The sequence below is a fragment of the Patagioenas fasciata genome, chromosome 7, assembly GCF_037038585.1.
Source record: "Patagioenas fasciata isolate bPatFas1 chromosome 7, bPatFas1.hap1, whole genome shotgun sequence".
In the NCBI taxonomy this organism is placed as follows: Eukaryota; Metazoa; Chordata; class Aves; order Columbiformes; family Columbidae; genus Patagioenas; species Patagioenas fasciata.
Window position 1 is genome coordinate 621,921 of NC_092526.1, and position 20,081 is coordinate 642,001.

General features: G+C 44.1%; 1 protein-coding gene across 20 annotated transcripts in view; it reads left to right on the plus strand.

Moving 5' to 3' along the window:
- The window catches only part of BAZ2B (bromodomain adjacent to zinc finger domain 2B), a 97,729-nt gene extending 78,060 nt beyond the window's left edge, over positions 1–19,669 (plus strand). For 11 of the 20 annotated variants that reach the window (XM_065841553.2, XM_065841552.2, XM_071810630.1 and 8 more), the window contains 13 exons: positions 3,540–3,771; positions 4,823–4,885; positions 6,069–6,213; positions 8,760–9,424; positions 9,951–10,227; positions 10,412–10,567; positions 10,936–11,096; positions 11,997–12,307; positions 12,689–12,824; positions 14,432–14,578; positions 15,883–16,142; positions 17,011–17,154; positions 18,219–19,669. In XM_065841553.2, the coding sequence (XP_065697625.1) occupies positions 3,540–3,771; positions 4,823–4,885; positions 6,069–6,213; positions 8,760–9,424; positions 9,951–10,227; positions 10,412–10,567; positions 10,936–11,096; positions 11,997–12,307; positions 12,689–12,824; positions 14,432–14,578; positions 15,883–16,142; positions 17,011–17,154; positions 18,219–18,372 (2,851 nt within the window). In that variant the 3' untranslated portion in view covers positions 18,373–19,669. The remainder of the gene's footprint in view (positions 1–3,539; positions 3,772–4,822; positions 4,886–6,068; positions 6,214–8,759; positions 9,425–9,950; positions 10,228–10,411; positions 10,568–10,935; positions 11,097–11,996; positions 12,308–12,688; positions 12,825–14,431; positions 14,579–15,882; positions 16,143–17,010; positions 17,155–18,218) is intronic. The other 9 variants (XM_065841555.2, XM_065841557.2, XM_071810632.1 and 6 more) reach the window with 4 other exon arrangements.
- Positions 19,670–20,081: the final 412 nt, after the last annotated feature.

Consider the following 20,081-nt stretch of genomic DNA (forward strand, 5'->3'; position numbering starts at 1 on the left):
CTCTGAGCAGAAATGTGTCCATTTCAGTTTGCTGTTTGATCTCTCTCTCTGCTCCAGACTTCATTCTTACACATGTTGTCTTCCCCATCCATTTCAAAGCTCAGTCTGGTTTTTAAGCATCCCAGCCCCCGTTTTGCATAGGAATATCTGGTTTCTTGGCTGCCCGCAGTGTGATCGGTGGACGTGTACTCTTCCTGTGCACACAGAGCTGTATGTGACACTCGCCACAAGCCCATTGTGCCTGGGAAGCACGTAGTGCTACAATAGCGATGCTGAGGGGTGAGTTTATTTAATCTCAGCCTGGTTCACCAGTGTTTGCCGTGGTAAATCTTCACAGCACTGTGTCAAGACTGCCTTGACTACGTGCGGCTGGGATGAGAAAAGGGACTACTTGTACCGCGTGTCTTCACTAAGTGGTTTTTTGTGCTTACGTTCTCACTTTTTATGAGATCACCTCAACTGGGTGTTGGGGGAGTGGGGTGGAGGGCCGAAAAAATGATATGAAACCTGTAAGATATAAAAGTCAATATTAAAATCCTGGGTTGGAAAAGGGAATCATTGTATAAAAGCCCATAGGGATGCTTTATTTTTGTAATGCCCTCTGAAGGATGTTGAACAAAATTCCATTATACGTATAATATTTATGGTTGGAAAGTGAATTGTAAGGTGCCTGGACTGTTTCTGCTGGGCTGACTGTCAGTGAGAGGTTGCATCTGATTCCTTCTCTGTCACGTTTAGATGTGAATCTGGACGCTAACCACCACTGTTGTAAAGGCGCCTGGCTTACGCAGTCGATTCTTCTCTGTGCTTTCTGTGCAGCAGCTGCAGTCGGGAGACTCTCTCGCCTGAAGATGATTCAGCTGTTTTTCAACCGGATAATCAGAATCTCAGTATCTCTTTCTCCATTAAATGTCTTCTCCCTGGCATGTCTTTTGTAGCTTGGTCAACAGAAAAGGGAATAAAAATGACATAAATCACCTGAAGGATCAGGTAATATCTGTTTCTTTACGAGACTTGGAATACTGCGGAACAAGGTTTGTCACGGTGTTGTTTCCAACACGCGCGTGTGTCGGCGTGCTCCCGCGAGTTCACTTACTTCAGGGAGGCCGTCTCAGCTCCAGTGACGGCGACAAAGGCACGAGAGGGCAGGGATGCAGCCTGTGTTTGAGCGGGACTGGTGGTGCTGATGCGGGAAACTTCCATCTTTTGAGACCCAAGCTGAAGTATGTTAGAAGTGTGATGTTTAGAATTTCCTTGCCTTGCTACTCCTTAATATTTAGGTGCAAAGTTATGAGGAAGGCATGAGAATTACGTCAAAAGGTGGATTTTCCTTCTGTGGTCTAGTAAAAATTACAGATTAGATTAGAGCAGGCTTAAGTGACATGTCTGATTATGGGATGGGCCGCCCCCTCCTTCTGCCGGCCAGCAGGCTTCGTAATTCCCTCAGCAGCTGCAGGAGTTGTTCGGCGCGCACCTGAGAGCGAGGAAGACGAAAGGGCTTTCTGGGCGAAGGTTTTCTTCCCTTGCTGAGCCACGTGTGTGGGGAGCAGCGGGAAGCTTGCGCTATCTCTCGAGATACCTGAGCATTGCAAAGCTTTGTTCTCGCTGGTTTCTTCCTCCGCGCTCCCTGGGGTGCAGACTCGTGCTTGCGGTGCTACCGAAAGAGCATCCCTGCTCCATTTCCATCCCTCTGAGTGGTCGTGTCATGCAGGCCTCTGCCAGTGCTTGACCGCGGGAGATCTCTGGTTTTGCTTTCACCAAAAGGAGACTTTTGGGCTCCTTCTCTTAGATTGTGTGAGAGAGGTGTCTGCTGGTTGTTGAACTCAGCCTGCCAGCCTTATTGCTGAATGGTCTTCACGGTGGTCTCAGTCTTGCCTCTGGAAGCGTCCGGCCATGCAGCAGTCAGTCCAGTCGTTGGCTGGTGGCTTTGTCTGACGGTTCATTCCTGTGTGCAGGCCGAATTTCCAGTCCGGATGAACAGGATTTGATAGTTTGAAGTCGTTCTTATAAAAAAGGATTTTTTCCTAACAAACTCGATTTGGTGGCACTCTGGAGTAGGATTGATGCTCAGGGAGATGAAGGCTTTTTGCACCAGACCTGAAAATGTTACTCGCTTCCAAATTCACCAGAAAGCTCGACAAGTATTTTCTATCAAAAAAAAAAATGACTAAAGTAGCAAAAAATCCGTTTATATTGGAAAGATAAAAGTATAAAACTGTCTAAATTCTCCAGTTGATTCACCGCTGCAGCAATAAAAAGGCAATAAATCACCAAGCCAAAGAGAACCCCAGACCAACCCACTACACAAACAAAACAAGACCACCCCCCCAAACCAAACCAGAGCCTGACTGTTCTTGAGCAGACAGAAGGTCCCTTGATGACATATCGCTCATGGTCCTTTTAAAGCGCTGCTCCCAGTGCCAGCTCCGTGTTCCTGTGCTGTGCAGTCCGGGCTTTGCTGAGCCGCGCTTTCGAAGGCCCACACGCGCGTCCTGTGCCCAGAGCCGGTTCTCGTGCAGCACTCCAGACCTGTAGCCACTTGCTGTATGGAATCTTGTTTTGTAGGATGGGAAGAGAGAGAAGTACGGCAAGGAAGAATTACGTACTGGTAATTGTGTTTGTCGTTACCGTTCTACTTCTCCCATCCTACCTTCTTCCAGTCATCTCTTACGAAAATCTCTGTCTTTTCTACCCGTTTGTGAATCTCTTCTAAGTCAGTTGCATTTTCGGTCTGCGTTGTAAGTGACTGGTTAGGCCTGGCTCTTGATACCTCCTGTGATTCAGCATGTTTGCCTGCCAGCTCCCTGCTAGGCTGGAACTGTAATTGTTGCTGTGTGGAATCTTGTCTTATAGGGTTTTGTAGAAGAAGAAGGTCTACTACAACCATAATTACTGGTATGTAAGTTTCCCTTTTCTTTCATAAAAGGAAAAATGAGAGTTTGATTGAGTAATCTCCTGATAGTTTAGGTAGCTGAGATTTCTCAGAAAACACAGCATGTCCTAGAATAAAAAGATCAGCAGAAGAACTGGAGTCAAATAATACGTAATCAATTAAAAATGCATACAAATCTGAAATGGAGCTAAAACCTTGCTGTTGCCACGCAAATGTAAATAATATCACACTTCCAAGTAAAGATTTTTGCCCTTTTCTCCCACCTCAGACACAGGTATTTTATGATTGTATTCTTAAATGCATAAAACAGAAGACGAAGAAGTCGAAACGGTTCTTTCTTCTAGTTGTTTTTCCTGACTTTTCAAAGTCCCTCTTGCGTTTCATTTCTGCTGAACTGTTGCTCAATAAAATTCACCTGGGAGAAACAGAAGTTCTGTTCATAACTGAGTAAGAGGCTTAAGGGGCTTTACAACCTGAATTTTTCTTCTTGACTAATGGCACTAAATATTGAGCAAGTAAGCATCATATTAGAACAGAAGAGCTAAGCTGAATCTAAAACGTCCGCTTCGCTTCCAGTCACGTGGGAGGAAAGGTGCGTGTGAGCGCTGCGTGGCGCCCCATGGTTTCTCCCTGGTTGTGTTTGCAGGCTGAGGATCATCCACGCCAAGAAAACGGGCAGGAGGGACGCGGCGGGCGGCGGCGAGGAGCAGCACGCGCTGGAGGCGCCCGCCCCGGGCCGCAAGCGCCGCAGGAAGGGGGACAGCGACGATGACGACGACGACGACGACGACAGCGATGACCAGGCCGATGAGGATGATGAGGATGAAGAGGACAAAGAAGATAAAAAAGGAAAGAAGGCGGAAGTTTGCGAGGATGAGGTGAGGGCTTTGCAGTATAGTGGAACTTGACTAACTTAGAAGTTAAAACTTGTTTTCCTTCTGTTTCTCTGCAATAGGGCACTCTTTTCCCAAACTCTCACAGTAAAATGAAGGAAGAGTAACTTACCTCCAGTATTTTAAAATTTTTGTAATAAGTTTCTTTTCCAGAGTATTTTTTAATAACTGTTGTACTATGGTGTGGGGTTTTTCTGCTTACTCGTTCTGACTTATTCCTAATTTCTCTGAAATTATGAAAGATTGTACCAGATCCAGAGAACAGAAGCTTTGTTAGCAAATGAGCGTAGCTGTAGTTTTCTCTTGGAGGAGAATGAAGGTCGTTTATTAGTTATCAAAACACAGAGCCAAGAAATACGACCAGTATCTAACGGTGCAGGTGACTGGGAACTCCTAGGATTTGCTTGTATTCAAGACTTTCCTGAACTACATTAGAAGTCTCTTTGTGGAAATGACTCTCACTTTTAAAGGGTGTCAGGAAGGGAACCATAGTTTAATCATGGGTGCATTCCTCTCAGAAATCAGCAGGATTAATACAGGAACCTTTGCAGCACTTGTGCTTTAAAGGGGCTCTACAGTTTCTTGTAGATATTGAAATAAAATGCAAGTATGCACTGAACAAAGACTGATAAGATTTTGGCAGATTCTGTTATTATTGCACACGTGAAGAACGCCTAGAAATGAATTTGAATATCCAAAAGGCTTCATAGAAAACTAAGATTAAATTCCATAGTCGTGTTCGTGCACAAACTGAATTATTTCTTCCAGTAAAAGAGTGTTTTCAGCAGACATTTGGCCACAAGCTTTCTCCTTCGTGTGCATCTGGGATGGCTTGGAAAGATTCAAGATATATCTTTTTCCAGCTACATTGTTCCTAGCCAAATATATTAAACAAGCACAAAATTGGAACCTTTTTTACCCTTAGAATTTGCCTCATATTTTCTGTTACATCTTTTTACTGTAATATTAATAAGATGTGGTAGTATGATTTTATCCTGAAATAACTACAGCCTGACAGTGTGTTTGGTGGTTGTAGGATGATGGGGACCAGACAGCAAGTGTTGATGAACTAGAGAAGCAGATTGAAAAACTGACAAAGGTGAGAGGTTGTTTGTTATACTACAAATTTGATCATTGGATGCCATGAGTTAAAATGTTCACCATCATCTTCAGCGCTCCAACTTAATATCAATTGAAATAAGGATCAGCCTTTGTTTCGTGAAAATATGGAAGATGCTGCTGGTGATGACACCTGAATTGTGAGTTTAGTCTGGTGGCCCTGAGTGGATATGACTCAAAAGATGGTTGGAAAGCTGGTGACAATATATTTGCACATCTCAGAATAAAAAGTAATATCATTCTTATCCAGACCTAAATGATATGCTTCTGTTGGTTGATCTTAGAAAGTGATGATAAATTTTGTGTAGGAGAAGCAAGGAATTTTCCATTATACAAATGGTGGCAGTTCTCATTCACTCCTGCAGCTGCCTGGTTGCTGCAGCTGTGTTCCAGGCGGTACTGAGGACTCTGCTTCGGATTGTGAATGAAGAAACAATGGAACAGACAGAGAAACATAAACAGGAAAGAATACTTTAGATAGGTGTATTCATGGCCCATGTTTTTGTTCTTCGTATTTGAAAATTCATCATTTAAGACTTTATCTCTTGGTTTCTCTCATGCTCCAAATTGCGATAAGTGAGCAGTCCAGAATTACACCTGACTTCAGCAGTGTCAGTTCAGCAGAGCAAGAATTGAGTAAATGTACTGAACTCTTGTTGGCCCCCTCAGAGTGCTGTTTGTGTTTGAATAAGGAATTTATTTGCAGGCAGTATTGTTCTCAGTCTTTTACGAAGCAGTTAAAATATCTCACGAGTGTCCCATCGGGAGCTGCAGTACCGTCAGTGCTCTGCTCACCTGTGCTGTTACTGCGTGACTGCTGGGTTTGAGCTGCTCTTGTGCAATGAAATCTTGGGTCCGATTTCCTCTGACAGTCAGCGTTAAAAAGACAGGACCTGCCATCGCGAAATGTGGGTTTTTTGAACGGAAGACTGATAAGCTTAAGCTGAACCAGGAAGGGATTGAATTGATAGTTTTAAAGGGAGCTCTGTAAGTGAAGTCGCGGAGGCAGCGGTGGTGAGCGGAGTGTCACATCACACGCACGGGATCTCTGGAGCCTCCTCGGGTGATCCCAGACCTGTTCTGCAGTCTGACAGCCAGGAGATGTTTTCTGTTCTAACACAGTTGTTCCCTTGTTGAATTACACTTTCCTTTTTTTCAAACAGCAACAGAGCCAGTACAGGAAGAAGTTATTTGAAGCGTCGCACTGCTTGCGTTCCATGATGTTTGGTCAAGATCGGTACAGGCGCCGGTACTGGATCCTGCCCCAGTGTGGTGGCGTTTTTGTGGAGGGCATGGAAAGCGGCGAAGGTAGGGGGCACGGCGGCACGGCGTCCCGGCGTAGGGGGCGCGGCGTCCCGGCGTAGGGGGCACGGCGGCACGGCGTAGGGGACGCGGCGTCCCGGCGTAGGGGGCGCGGCGTCCCAGTGTCACGCCGGGCGTCCTGCCCTCGGCTGGGGGCTGGAACGTTGTACAGCAAGGTCTTGAGGCTTCACCGTAATAGCTTTCAAATGAGGGTTAACGTTTTCAAGTTTTCAGTTGGTGTAGTTCTATATGTTTTGCTTTTTCGTATTTGTCCACGTGGGATATTTTTTGGCTCTTTATGAAGTGTCACATTTCCCTGGGTAGTAAACTCCGTATATGAAAACCATGATGACCACAGAATGCCAAAACCCCTATTTTGATCTTCAGTTGTTACATTTTGTGCAGAATTACAGGCTGTTCTGTGCTCAAGGGTTTGATATGTGTCTTCAAAACCATGAAAATGAGTTTCACACAGTGTGAAGTACTGCGTTTTCTAATCAACAGTGTGATTTAGTCTCTGTATTTTACCAGCTGATCTTTCTTCCAATCCAGCAAGTGCTGAAGTAATTTTTGCTAAAATTAAGATGTCATTTTGTGGTTGTGACAGCTGTATACTAACTGTGGTTGAATTTTACACACACTTCAAATTGGATAGATGTAGAAAGCATATATTAGTCTGTCCTTTTTGTGGATATGAGAATTTTGAAACATCAGCCTTCATTTTGGTCACAGAGAAATCCTTTGTCATTCTAATGAAGTTAAACCCCATTACTCTCACAATTTTCCCCCCAAAATAAAAAATAATCTCTGATCCCCATTAGAATCGCGTGATCTCATGAGAGCCGCGTCATTCTAGAGCGATATTTACATAAAACAGCTGTCGCGTGCCGTATGAAAGCGGAGCCCTATTTTGGCCCCCAAAATCGGCTGTAGAACATTTCCTGGGTCTAATCTTGGTCTGGAAGTTCTCTTTCTAAAACGGGAAGCATTTCCCGTGTGTCCCGTTCCGCGCTGTTTTGTGCCGTGCCTCGGGAACCGTTCTGCGCGAGTAGCTGGATGCAGAAGGTGAACTGCCCGCGCTGCACTGCTCGCATTCACCCTGTTCACCAGGTGAATCCCCAGATACTTTGGAAATTCAGTGGCAATCAGTGAAAAACACCTCCCTGTCTTCAGACAGTCAGGCAAACACACACATGGAAGTTTTTGGCCGAGAGCTGTGGGGCCAACCCATGGTTTTTAATATATTGTCTTAATGGAAGTTTAATATCCCTGAATAGCAAAATGGACGTGTTCTAAAGTTCTCAACTGCTCCCTCTTCCCCTCAGCTCTTGCTTTGCCCCGTTCTGAGTAAATTCCGCAGTTTATCCCTTCCTGATTCCTTTCTCTAGACACAGGAGTTAGGGGATGTGAACTGTGGGATGATCGGTCCGTTCAGAAATACTTGTCCTTCCCTCTCCTGCCGTCGTCTCGGTTCCTGTGCTGAACTCAAGTTGTGGATGTCTTGACGTATGCCATAACTGTGGACAAATTTTTAGGTTTTATTGGGAGGGGATATTCTTTTATTTAATGAATTATCTTTGCAAAAATGATGATTTTCCAGAACGAGCAAGTAAACTTCAGTGGATGGTCAGGCCATGAACCACAAGCAGGACCTTGGCTTCTTTGTGATTGCAGTATCTGATGAAATAACTTAAGAAGTTGGAATGTAGGATTTTCTGCCTACTTCCCTTTGTCCTGATGTTTTTCCATTCCACCCTCAACTTTCAGGACTGTCAGTGTAAGCTGACACATCAGAAATAGGGCGGAGGAGAAATGGTTAAGAACGACTAAGAGAGCAAAGAAAACAGAAACAAGTTCTTCCTTTTCCCGGGAGGTTTTTTCACACCCAGGTCTGAGGAAGCTGGCGTTGGCAAACAGCCCCTGCTCCTTGTGCCTCAGGTGCCCGGTCACGTCTGCTGGGTGAGCGCAGGGTCCCCGGGGCCCGGCTGGGGCCTCCTGAGGAGTCTCACAGTCAGAGTTGGTCGTGATTTTTATTGGAAGAGGTGAAGTATTTAATGTTGTGTTTCAATACCAGGGCAATATCTGATTTCACAACAGGAATTTTGGTCCTTTTTGTAGTTGGCTGTGAGTTTAATGAAATGGTCTTCTGTAAACATAAGCTTTAAGGCTGTAAACATTTTACCTTCTTGATGCAAACAGAGGAGGTTTTCAGTAAAGCGTGGAGAGTCTTGCAAAAAGAAGGCTACCAAAAATTCTTCCTTTTCAGACTTCACAGCAGCAAACGACTTCAAACGTACGTGCATGGTAAGGGAGGATACTATAGCTGCATTAACTACGTGGAGATTTTCCTCCAGGTATTTAGCAGGGTTTAAATCCGTGGGTGCCTTGAAGCCCATTTCCTTGTGCCAAGTGTTCTGTAAGGTGAAAAAGGACGTTGTGATCTCGCACGCGTTGAGCCAAAATGAAGGAACTGTTTATTTAACTGTGATGATAATAATGGTCTAAATTAGTTGGTCTGTTATATTTCATCTGTATTCCTTGTACACTTCTAGGCCTAGAAGAAATTGCAAAAGAAAAAGAGAAGTTAAAAAAAGTAGAAAGCATGCACATCAAAGAAGAAGAATTTGAGACAGAAGAAAAATTACACTGTTCAAATACAACTCACTGTGAGCAAAAGGAAGATCTGAAAGAGAAGGACAACACTAATTTATTTTTACAAAAGCCTGGGTCGTTTTCGAAACTAAGCAAACTGTTAGAGGTAGCGAAAATGCCGCCCGAGTCGGAGGCGGCGGCCGCGAAGGCGAACGGCAGCGCGGCGAACGGCTGCGCCGGGGTGTGCCCGGGCAGCTCCCGGCCCGCTCCGTGCGGCCTCCCGCCCGCCGCGGCACAGGGCAGCGCGGAGAAGCCCGACTCCTGCAGCCCTTTCGGCCCGAGTGCCAGCGGGCCGGGAAAGTTTTACAGTTCTCCGCTAGTTCCAAACGATCAGTTGTTGAAGACTCTGACTGAGAAGAGCAGGCAGTGGTTCAGCCTCTTGCCGAGAACACCCTGTGATGACCTGTCGGTGACCCACGTGGATGCGCCCGCCACCGCAGCGGCGCTGACTCCGCCGTCGCAGCCCCCGTCGAAGTCGCCGTCGCCTGTCCCGTCCCCTCACCTGGGCCCGGCCCCTGCGCAGAGCCCGGTGCCGCTGGGCCCCTTCGCGCTGTCCCCGCTGCAGGTGAGCCGGGGAGGTCCCGAACGCTCGGGGCGGCTGTGCTTGTTGGGGCAGAATTTCTGGTTGGGTCAATTATTTCACGGAACTCTTATCATATCTTTCTTTTTCTATAATGTTAATAACTAGTTCCACATTATATAAGTTATGTAATACTAGAAGGTTTTTGATAAAATGTTGAAGATAGGTAAAATTAGGTAAGCCAATGTATGCTATTTTGTATGTGTATTTTGATAATTCAATTAGGCTTTTAGGAGGTTGGCCACCAAATGAATGAGTAAAAACTAGTTTTCAGAAATGCGACATACCACAACCTCCCTTTAAAAGCTATTATTTTTTAAGCATTAACAGGGCCCTAATAGGGAGTCTTATGTGTTAGTGTTATGTTAGTTTGTCTTAAACTAATCAAAGTACCGAGTAAAAGCCTCATTTATGTTTTGTTTATTGCTTGACAAACAGCATCCTAATCATAATTCAGGTTTCTTGGTGATAATTACTGATGGTAGTTGTGTTAACAATTTGTTCTGTGTAGCAGATGAAGACTGGCCTGCCTATAATGGGACTTCAGTTTTGCGGATGGCCTACAGGAGTTCTCGCTTCGAACGTTCCATTTTCATCTCCCTTACCTGCCCTTGGGCCAGGGCTGGCGTTGTCAGAAGTGAACGGGAACTCGTTCTTGGCATCTGGTGCTCCTGCGAGTAAAAGCGAATCACCAGTGCTGCAGAGCGAGAAGACAGCCCCCGCCCCCTCTGCAGCGGTGGAAGTAGCCAAGCCGGTGGATTATCCCCACCCAAAACCTATACCAGAAGGTAAGTGGAATGCAGCAATGAGATAGAGCTGTGCGAAGGATCATTTTTGCAGTCCCACTACAATGTTACAATTTTTGTTTTTATCATTTGCCTGTAGAATTTGGCTAGCTGACTTCTGTAATCTGATTGTGTGTGGTCACGTAAAAAACGCCCGCAATGTGTTTCTGTGCTTGTCCCGATGTAGAAATGCAGTACGGGTGGTGGAGGATTACTGATCCGGAGGACCTAAAATCTTTGCTTAAAGTGCTGCATCTCAGGGGAATAAGAGAAAAGGCCTTACAAAAGCAAATACAGAAACACATGGATTATATCACTCTGGCTTGCATAAAAAACAAGGATGGTATGTAACCGATATTTATGTTACACATGATGTGGGGGCATAAGATGGCTGGCATAGAGCTCTTTGAGATGTGTTCAGATACAGAGCAAGAAAAGGAGAAAAAAGGTAAAGGTTTTCTTGTCTGTAGTTGCTTTTTCACCAGCCTTGTTCTGGAAAATCAGAGGGTTGGAGAAATCCCATTCAATACAAGTGGCTCTAGTGCCGTAAGGGCGGGTAACCGTTAAGCTTTTCCCGCCCTGTGTCACTCTGGCTCAGCCCCTCGTTCCTCTTGTAAATCAGCTTGAATTTACTCGGGTAAATCAGCTTGAATTTACTCAGAGAAGCTATGATACTAATTAAAATAATTAAAATGTGATTCTCAAATACAGTTGCAATTATTGATATCAATGAAAATGAAGATAACCAGGTAACTCGAGATGTTGTGGAAAACTGGTCAGTAGAAGAACAAGCAATGGAGGTGGATCTTGCCATTCTTCAGCAGGTGGAAGACCTAGAGAGGAGAGTTGCATCAGCTAGTTTACAAGTTAAGGTAAAACCCACTTTTAGTAAAATGTCTCTTTAATTGGTAAGAATTTAAAGCAGATGGTAGCAGTCTTTTTGCTGTTGGTAAGTGCCCTCTTATTCCATCTCTGATTGTCTGCAGATAAATCTGTGTGGGAGCGTAATGGATATATGTGTTTGAAACACTATTGCAGTTAAGTCTTCAGCTGAGGATGCTCAGAACGGCAGTTCCTGGAGGGTGTTCTTGCGCAGTGTGCGGTTCCATGCGTGTTTTGTTAACCTTCCACAAATGCATACGTTCTGTTGCATATACCCTGCTTAATTGTAGTGGGTTTTGCCACAGTTGTGCCTGGCTGGGTGATTGTCGCTGTTGATGCTTTCAGAAGCGTCTACAAGTACATCATAGTGCTTTGCTTGGGTGTTGCAGAGTCATGGGGAACATGGGATGATGTGAGTGTGAAAGGTTAAGAATTCAATGGCTCCCATGACAGTTTGGGATTTTTCCGAGGTGGGTGTAGGGACGTCAAATTGCGTATGTTTGGTTGTAGTACAGATGTAATATTTGGGATCTAGGTTTAGAGGTGGATGTTATTTCTGTGTGACCGATTGATACTGTCTCCTGAGCCTGTTGGACAGACAGACCTATTGAGATGTTTCGACCAATGAAGTAGGTACTTCAAAAGGAGATAAGAATGCAGACTGTTGCAGAAAGGTCCCTTCAGAAAGTCTGGTAATGCTTGTATTTTTTGATTAATTATTTTAGTTCTCTGGATATTTTGGAAACTGTCTCTACAGATGGATTACAAGTAACCAAGATCTACTGGAAAGAGCACTTCAGTTACTTAGTTTGATTCCATAAAGCAGTTCGTCTGTTTCCACACTAAGTGAACAGCAACCAATAAATGCACAAACCTTTCTATTGACATAGGGTTGGCTGTGTCCTGAGCCTGCGTCAGAGAGAGACGACTTGGTATATCACGAGCATAAGTCAATTACTAGATTGCACAAGAAGCACGATGGCGATTGTGCTGGAGGCGGAGAAGGCAGTGCCAGCTCTCTAGAGCGGAGGAGTGACAACCCTCTAGATATAGCTGTCACCAGGCTGGCTGACTTGGAGCGGAACATAGAGCGAAGGTATCTGAAGAGCCCCTTAAGTACCACCATTCAGATCAAACTGGATAATGTGGGCACAGTTACTGTCCCTGCTCCTGCACCATCCGTTAGTGGTGATGGTGACGGGTAGGTTATTGAGATTAACTTGAAAAATTATTGTGCTTCTTTGCTAATTGGAGCCTATTTTCTTATTGCCTGTTATCTATGTACTTTCTTGTATGTCTGTGATCCATATGGATCATGCTGTTCTGCATGGTGCTTTGTAAAGATATTTTTTGTTCCGTTTGATAATCCTGCAAAGTTATCTTACATTTAACTGGTTGTGACTAAGCTTTGAGGCACGTAGCCACAGTCTGTGCACTACATGAAATTTAGTTGCTTAAACCTTATACTTATTGGCTGTGTACGTTTTGTCATTGCTTGGCTTTCAATGTGATGATGATTGTTCCACATCTAAACGTCAGCAAAAGGGAGGTGACGTACTGAATTCTCTGTGTTTCATCGCAGAGCCGAGGAGGACCTGGCGCCGGGGCTGCGCGTGTGGAGGAGGGCGCTGTCGGAAGCGCGCAGCGCCGCGCAGCTGGCGCTCTGCATCCAGCAGCTGCAGAAAGCCATCGCCTGGGAAAAGTCCATTATGAAAGTTGTAAGTACTGCGGGATTTTTAAATACTGTAACTAAACTATTTTGCTATATCCTGTTTTCCCACTTCAGACGTTTTGAGATACCATGGTTAATAATGCATTTCTTACTACTGTGTGTAAAACTTAGTATGGTTACATATGTACAGATACATGTAAACCTAATGGAAAAGATTGTTCCTTTCTTGCCACATTCAACATCCTGAACTTTCTGAGATAAAAAGCCCCTGAAACGTAACTGGTTGCTTGAAGATGATAATTACTCTTTATTGTTAGCATTTTGGTTAGAAAGAGTAATTTCTGGCTCCATCTGATGTAAGATACGCTCTCTGATGAAGTATTTGTGATGCCACCTCTGACATAAGCTTTATGGAGGTTCAGCATCACGTCTCCCAGTTAAGGACGCCATTGTCAGAAAGCGGAGATGCTGCCATGCACTCTTCTCACAGCTGAGCGTGCAAAGTGGGCAGAAATACGTGTTCCCTTGTACAGCTAACAAGTCAATCTGTGTGAACTGCCTGTGCAGAGCAGGCATGAAAAATGGGTGTCAAAATTGCACCGACCTTCGACCCTCGAACTTCTGAAAACGGCTGCTGCAGCAACGGTGATGGTGATGATGGAGTTAGGATGGCCAGCGCTATGTAGTGGGTGGCAAAAGTGACTCTTCCATTAGCGGTGTTTTCCCTCGTGTTTTCATGTCCACCAGTCCTATACAGATTCTAATTAGAGCTGGACAATTAAAGGATGATTTTAATAAAACTATAGTGTAAGGCTGTACCTTTAAGTTTGTGTGGTTGTATGGTTAAAGCTGTATCTTTAGAGCAAAAAGTGTGTTAATTTAGTAGAAGCACCTGAAAAGGCATTTGAATGTTTCAAGGTGTAGTAATTTATTATCCAGAAAAAATATATAGTATTGTTCTCAGTTTAATTGAAATGTTCTATACATTTAATGAAATAGTAAGTATTTGGTAAAAACATGTGGAGATCTTGAAGTTCCTGAAAAAGAAGTGCAGATCTAGGAGAGTATCAGAATCACACCGTGTGAGTTAGAAAATCGATAATGCGATAGGTACTTTTAGGTGAGTGTGAATTTAGGAAGTGCTAGGGTCGTTTGGTTTTCCCTACTGAATTTGTTCATGGTGGCCTTTGGATAAGATCCTTACTAATTATTACTTGAAAATCCTATCATAAAATACAGGTTATTTATATGAAATAGTAACTTATCTATGCAGTATGGGCATAAATGAAGAGAAGGCTCCTGAGATGGTATGTGTGGGCCAACTGATTTCGATGGGCACATAGAATACCTTTACTTTTCATGGACACTAATGAAATACAAGAACTGTCCATACTTTTGTGCGCTGTATGACATCTTTCTTTTAATGAATTGCTTTTGCAATGTGTTCCCAAATGTGGCCTGCAGATGAGTTCCTCACATTCTACATGTAATCTTTTACAAATGTGATCATTAGTAGACGCTGCTTGTGGTGAAATGGAAGGAGAACAATTTTGAGAGTGGATTAGTGTGTTTGGAGGGGAAGGGTAATTTAGATACCATTTCTGTGTTTCAAATTTTTACACCTGAATTAAAGCCATTTCTCATGTATTCCAGTACTGCCAAATTTGTCGGAAGGGAGATAACGAGGAGCTGCTGCTCCTTTGTGACGGCTGTGACAAGGGCTGTCACACCTACTGCCACCGGCCCAGGATCAGCACCATTCCGGACGGGGACTGGTTCTGTCCCGCCTGCATAGCAAAGGTGACGCGGGCCGGAGCCGAGGGGCCTGATGGGGACCTCGCTAGGGGTGGGGGAATGACAGGGCTGCCGGTGCTTTTTGCAACGAGAACGGTTCATGTTGGGCTTCCATTAAGTAATGAGGTCAATGGGTCTGTTTAACTTGGATTGTAGTTGCAGTAAAGTCTAATTTTATTTGTTTTAAACTGTATTTTTTTAATGTAAGTAGGTACAGAATTTTCTTGCTGATTCAGTGCCATAGTTTTTTATTTCTCTTCTAGAATTTTTTCAGTATTTGTCTTTCGAGCTTTGTTGTTAATTGTTGACAGGGCAATGTCTTTGATTCTATTTGAAAAGAAAAATTGGAGAAAATACCTGATAAATATTTCTTGTAATTTTTGTACTTTGGTTTCATTTGTTTGCTACACAGTACATTTGAGAGAGAAGCAATTTATTTTTCCTGTGTGAGGCTTATTTTTGTGCCCTCCCAAGAAAAATAGTAGAACTTTGGGATAGTTCTGTTCAAATACCTGAATTAGCAGCCATTCCCACCTACTTACAATGGACATTCACAGAATGTCTCAAAGTCAGGCCTGATGTGACAGTTCATCGGTTCTCACTGCCTTATGTTGTGATTTTAACCTAATGGCTGAAAATCCACATTCCTCTTCAGTTGCTGTGTGAACTGATAGACTTGACTGTTTTTGTATCCTTGGACCAGGAGCAGTCACGGTACAGAGCAGTGTTGAGAGTGCAAGTATTTACAAACCTTTCTAGTGTTCTGCAGTAAGCAAAAGGAATCCTGTGCACAACGTACATCAAACAGCACTGGTTCCATACAGACACCACTTGTCCATCCATTGACCACGACCCTCTGGATGGGACCATCCAGCCAGTTCCTTGTTCACCCAACAGCTGGTTCCCTCCCTGGCTTTTAAAACCTCTTTTCCAGTTTTCAACATCTTGCAAGTAACGATTGCTTGAAAATGAATATACCATTCCAGGTGTGGCTGTATCGGTCTCTTAGGAACAGACAGGTACCTGTGCAGAACTCCGCCAGGCCTGGTTTGCTCGCAGGTGGTGTTTCACCAGTCGGGAGGTCGGGTGCTTTTATACTGTCAGGAGTTGAGAACCGAAGTCACTAGTAACAGGAGTTTCTACAGCCTTATTTGCCTTTAGAGAAAATTAAAAAGTGAATAATCCCTGATATGAAATATTTCAATTGTTTTGGTCCTTCTGTTTGTCTGATGTGCGTTGCTGTCTGTCAGTAATAACAGCGGCTTCTGCAGTTTCTCGGTTGTTGCTTATTGCAGTTCTCTCTGTCTTAGGCAAGTGGTCAGACTTTGAAAATAAAAAAGCTTCAAATCAAAGGGAAAAAAAGCAACGAACAAAAGAGAAGCAAGAAATTAGCAGGTGATACAGAGGATGAAGACTCTGCAACCACGAGCGCCTCCTTAAAAAGAGGAAAAACAGACCCTAAAAAACGAAAAATGGATGAAAATGTTTCTGTAAGCCAGTTGAAGCAAGAAAATTTCACAGCTGTTAAAAAACCCAGAAGAGATGACTCTAAGGACTTGGCTATATGCAGGTAAAGTGACAAACTCTAAGCTTAGGTGTTGTTGGAACAAGTGGTGCCTGCAAAACAAGAACCCTGTTGTTTGTCAGGTGTGCCACACAGGTGGTGGTGACCTGAGTCTCTGGATGAAGGTGTAGTGTGTGTGCTCGAGTGACTGCTGCGCGCTGATGAAGCCCGGGACGACTGCACCCAGTGTGACACCGGTCTGCGCCATCGTCCCTCCCGCCCTTCTCAGGGTGCGAGGAAGGAGCCCTGCCGGCCCCGCCCCCCTGCCGGCCCCGCCCCCCTGCCGGCCCCGCCCCCCTGCCGGCCCCGCCCCCCTGCCGGCCCCGCCCCCCTGCCGGCCCCGCCCCCCTGCCGGCCCCGCCCCCCTGCCGGCCCCGCCCCCCTGCCGGCCCCGCGCCCGTTCTCGGGCGCAGCACAGCCCATTCATTATCCACTGCGTCCAGAAGGCGTCGAAATGCAGAGGAGGCAGTGATCGGGATGTATCCGCTTGTGTGGTGTTGCTGGTCAGGCAGCAGTGACATCGTTTAGTCTCTCACAGTTCTGCAAAGCCAGCATTAGCACCCATGTGATCGGTTTGCATTGAGGCTCAAAGTACTGAAGTTGCAGGGCCGTGTTTTTCTTTTAGAATGTTGATTGCTGGAATTTCATCTTCCATAGGTTGCCTGGAGAGAACGTAGAGCTCTTTTAAATACTCAGTTGAGATGTTTGTCTTTATCGACATTGTTCTCGGCCTTGCACAGGGCACAGAATAAAGTGCTTTCCTTTTGTAAAGGGAATAGGTTGGCAGTACATGATGACTTCACGGAACAGTGAAAAACCTCTGTGAATATATGAATATGTTAAAAATATTGATTTAACACCTTATTTTATTCAGCATGATTCTCTCGGAATTGGAAACTCATGAAGATGCCTGGCCTTTCCTACTTCCTGTAAACTTGAAACTTGTTCCTGGTTATAAGAAAGTTATTAAAAAACCTATGGACTTTTCCACCATTAGAGACAAGCTAAGTAGTGGACAGTAAGTAAATCTATTGTAAATTTTACTTTACATTTTAAAAATATTTAAACATTGAAATGCAGTGCATTTAAAAATCAGTTAAAGTATTTTTATCTGTGATTACTTCTGCAGTGAAAACAAACATTCTGAAGTGTATAATTTAGTCTGTGCCATGTCTAAGTTCAGTGGCACATCAGGCGGCAGAGCCTGTGGAACCGGCTAAAACCAATGGAACTGCCAGGCCAAATGCACACCACTGACCAACAGGAAAGCTCTATTTCCTCACCTTTCCTTATTGAGACATTAGAATTAGACTGCACAACTTAGAAAAGACACTGCATGCCTGTGTTCGCCTCCTTGTTTCCACCCCTGTGCTCTAAGGACTCCCCGCCGCCAGAGAGAACTTGTCATCCATGGAGATCGACCCTGGCCAGGGTCTGGCAGCTCCACAAAAGGACGGTTCCCAGGGTAACAAAGGGGCTTTTTGTCCCGTGAGTCTTTGGCTTAAATGCTCCACACGTGCTCATTGGTACTGACAGACTTGGAACTTTTGCTGTCTTTAATAATGCCTGTGAATCCTGGAGCACTATTTGGGCCACCTATGAGGATGAGAAAAAGGATGACAAGGGTGATGTCACAGGATTGATCTGGGCAGCCTATTTGGTACCTGATTGTTGCTCTTGTAGGTAAATGCGGTTGTACTCAACACATACTTTGAAAGGACTTAAGCCCAGGGATACATGAATAAATGGAAAATAGCCATAGCATTTTAACTAGAAATCAACTGAAGGGGAAGTTGGTTTTTAAAAAGTTTGTTTTCCAGTACAGGCTTGAAATTCTGCCTTACGGAGTTTTTGAGGGAAATAACAAATACAATGACGAGAGTGTTTCCTTCCACAGACGTTAATTTTCTTGTTAGTATTTAAGTGAGAATTAAAAAAAAAAAAAAAAAAAGTATAATTAGCATGTAGAGCATTCATTGAGTATCCGTGGCTGGTTGTAAATTCACTGACGTTAAGGCGGCTTTGTCGTGTCCCCTTTGGTTCCCTGTGTTCCAGAAATGGTTCACCCCTTTCTCCTTTCAGGTATCCTAACCTGGAAGCGTTTTCGCTGGATGTCAGGCTTGTTTTCGACAACTGCGAGACCTTCAACGAGGACGACTCGGACATCGGCAGGGCCGGGCACAGCATGCGCAGGTACTTCGAGAGGAAGTGGACGGAGGTGCTCAAAGTGAGCTGAAGTTACCAAACCCTCTGTCTGTCTGTCTGTCTTTCATTAAACGAGGACTGTAAGACCAGCAATGTGAACTGTATTTACATGGAAGTGCGAGGCACACGCGTACCCAGTGACTGTTTTTCCTTTAAAATGTCACAGAGCTGTGACACTAGTTCGAAAGGCTTCACTCCTACAGCAGCCGCGGCCCCTTGGTTATTGGTTTGTGTGTTTTAACAAACTAATTTAGGTAGAACAGGGAAGCACACCCAAAGAGTTTCAAAGAAAGGGGTGTTATAGTGCAATAGCAATTTAAAATATATCAAAACGCACTGAATATTCAACCACCAGAGCTCTACTTGGGGAAATGGTTCACTTTTCCCTTTCAATAAATATCTATTTTTCATTTTTTTACTTTGTAGTTCATTTTTTAGTGAATGTATTTAATTTTATGAATTATTTATGATTATACAGCGTTCAGAATCTTCGTTTTCTGTGAAAAGGAAGAATTAGAAAATTGCTTTAAATCTTGAAAATACAACAAGGAATGTTTTAAAATATAAAACAAAGCCAAGTAAAACTGTTTACACTGATGTGCTGTAAAAGCACTAAAAATTAAACTTTACTGTAGAGTTACAAGTACGTTTATATATATATGTTGCTGCATCACTTGTGTAGTTAAATTGTATTTCAAGACAGTGAAGAAAAATTGAGACATGTATATACTGTTCATTATTGTTTATATTAAGTCTTGTTTTAAATATGTATGATGTGTACATATTGTTTGCAGACATTATTGTTTATGCCTTAGGAGGGCGGTAGCATTTTATTTTAGTCTTAAGGTAATTATAGCTCTATGGCTTGTACAGTAATTATCCTCTACCGACACTGTGGAGTCTCCTTAATCTTGGTAGTGCCTGCCTTCAAAACAGGGTGTAGGGGATATTAGTTTTCCATTTTTCTATTTTGTTATATAATTTCAAGCCACCACGGCCTCAAATTCAAGTATAATCATTTGTATCCATGTGGAACAAAATCGTGACGATTTCCTACGCACACAGTATTTTTTCATAGAAACATTTCCCTCCATTTGCCTTGCCACAGGAATAACGACCCCGTTTGTAACCACTGTGTCTCTGCTGTGTGTTGTGGTGGCCTGCTGGGGCAGATAGATCAGATTCTTTTTGTACTGATGTAAGAGTACTTGAAGTTTTATTTAAAAGAAATGTTGTGGAAAGGTAGCATTCTTTTCCTTTGCCTTTTTAGGAGTGTTATTTTTCACTAGTATGTGTGGCACGGATACAATAAAAGACTGTTTTGCAAACCAGATTTTCTTGGCGATTTTAATACCTCAGATCCTGTGTCTACAGGAGTTTTTTAATAGTGTCTTGGGAGTCTTGCATTTAACATTCAGTTCTAATGATGACGCATCTAATTCTCCTGGCCCGTTAACAGTAGTTCAAAAAGGAGCGATTGCCAAGCGGCCAGAGCCCAGTTCAGCCACCTATTAATAACTGAACGAGCATAGATAACGTGAGGTGGCACGCTGGGCTGCTGGGTGTTTGACCGTTCCTGCTGGTCCTGCTCACGGCTGTTCCGGCGCGGATGCGCAGGGTGGTGTCAGTGCATGTGAATACACGGCGCGCGTCCTGTTCCTGGGGAGCGCTGTCCGTGCAAGGGTCCGTCCTTCCGTGGGTCTGGAGAGGGGCGCGAGTCCTGATCTTTGCTCTGACGGA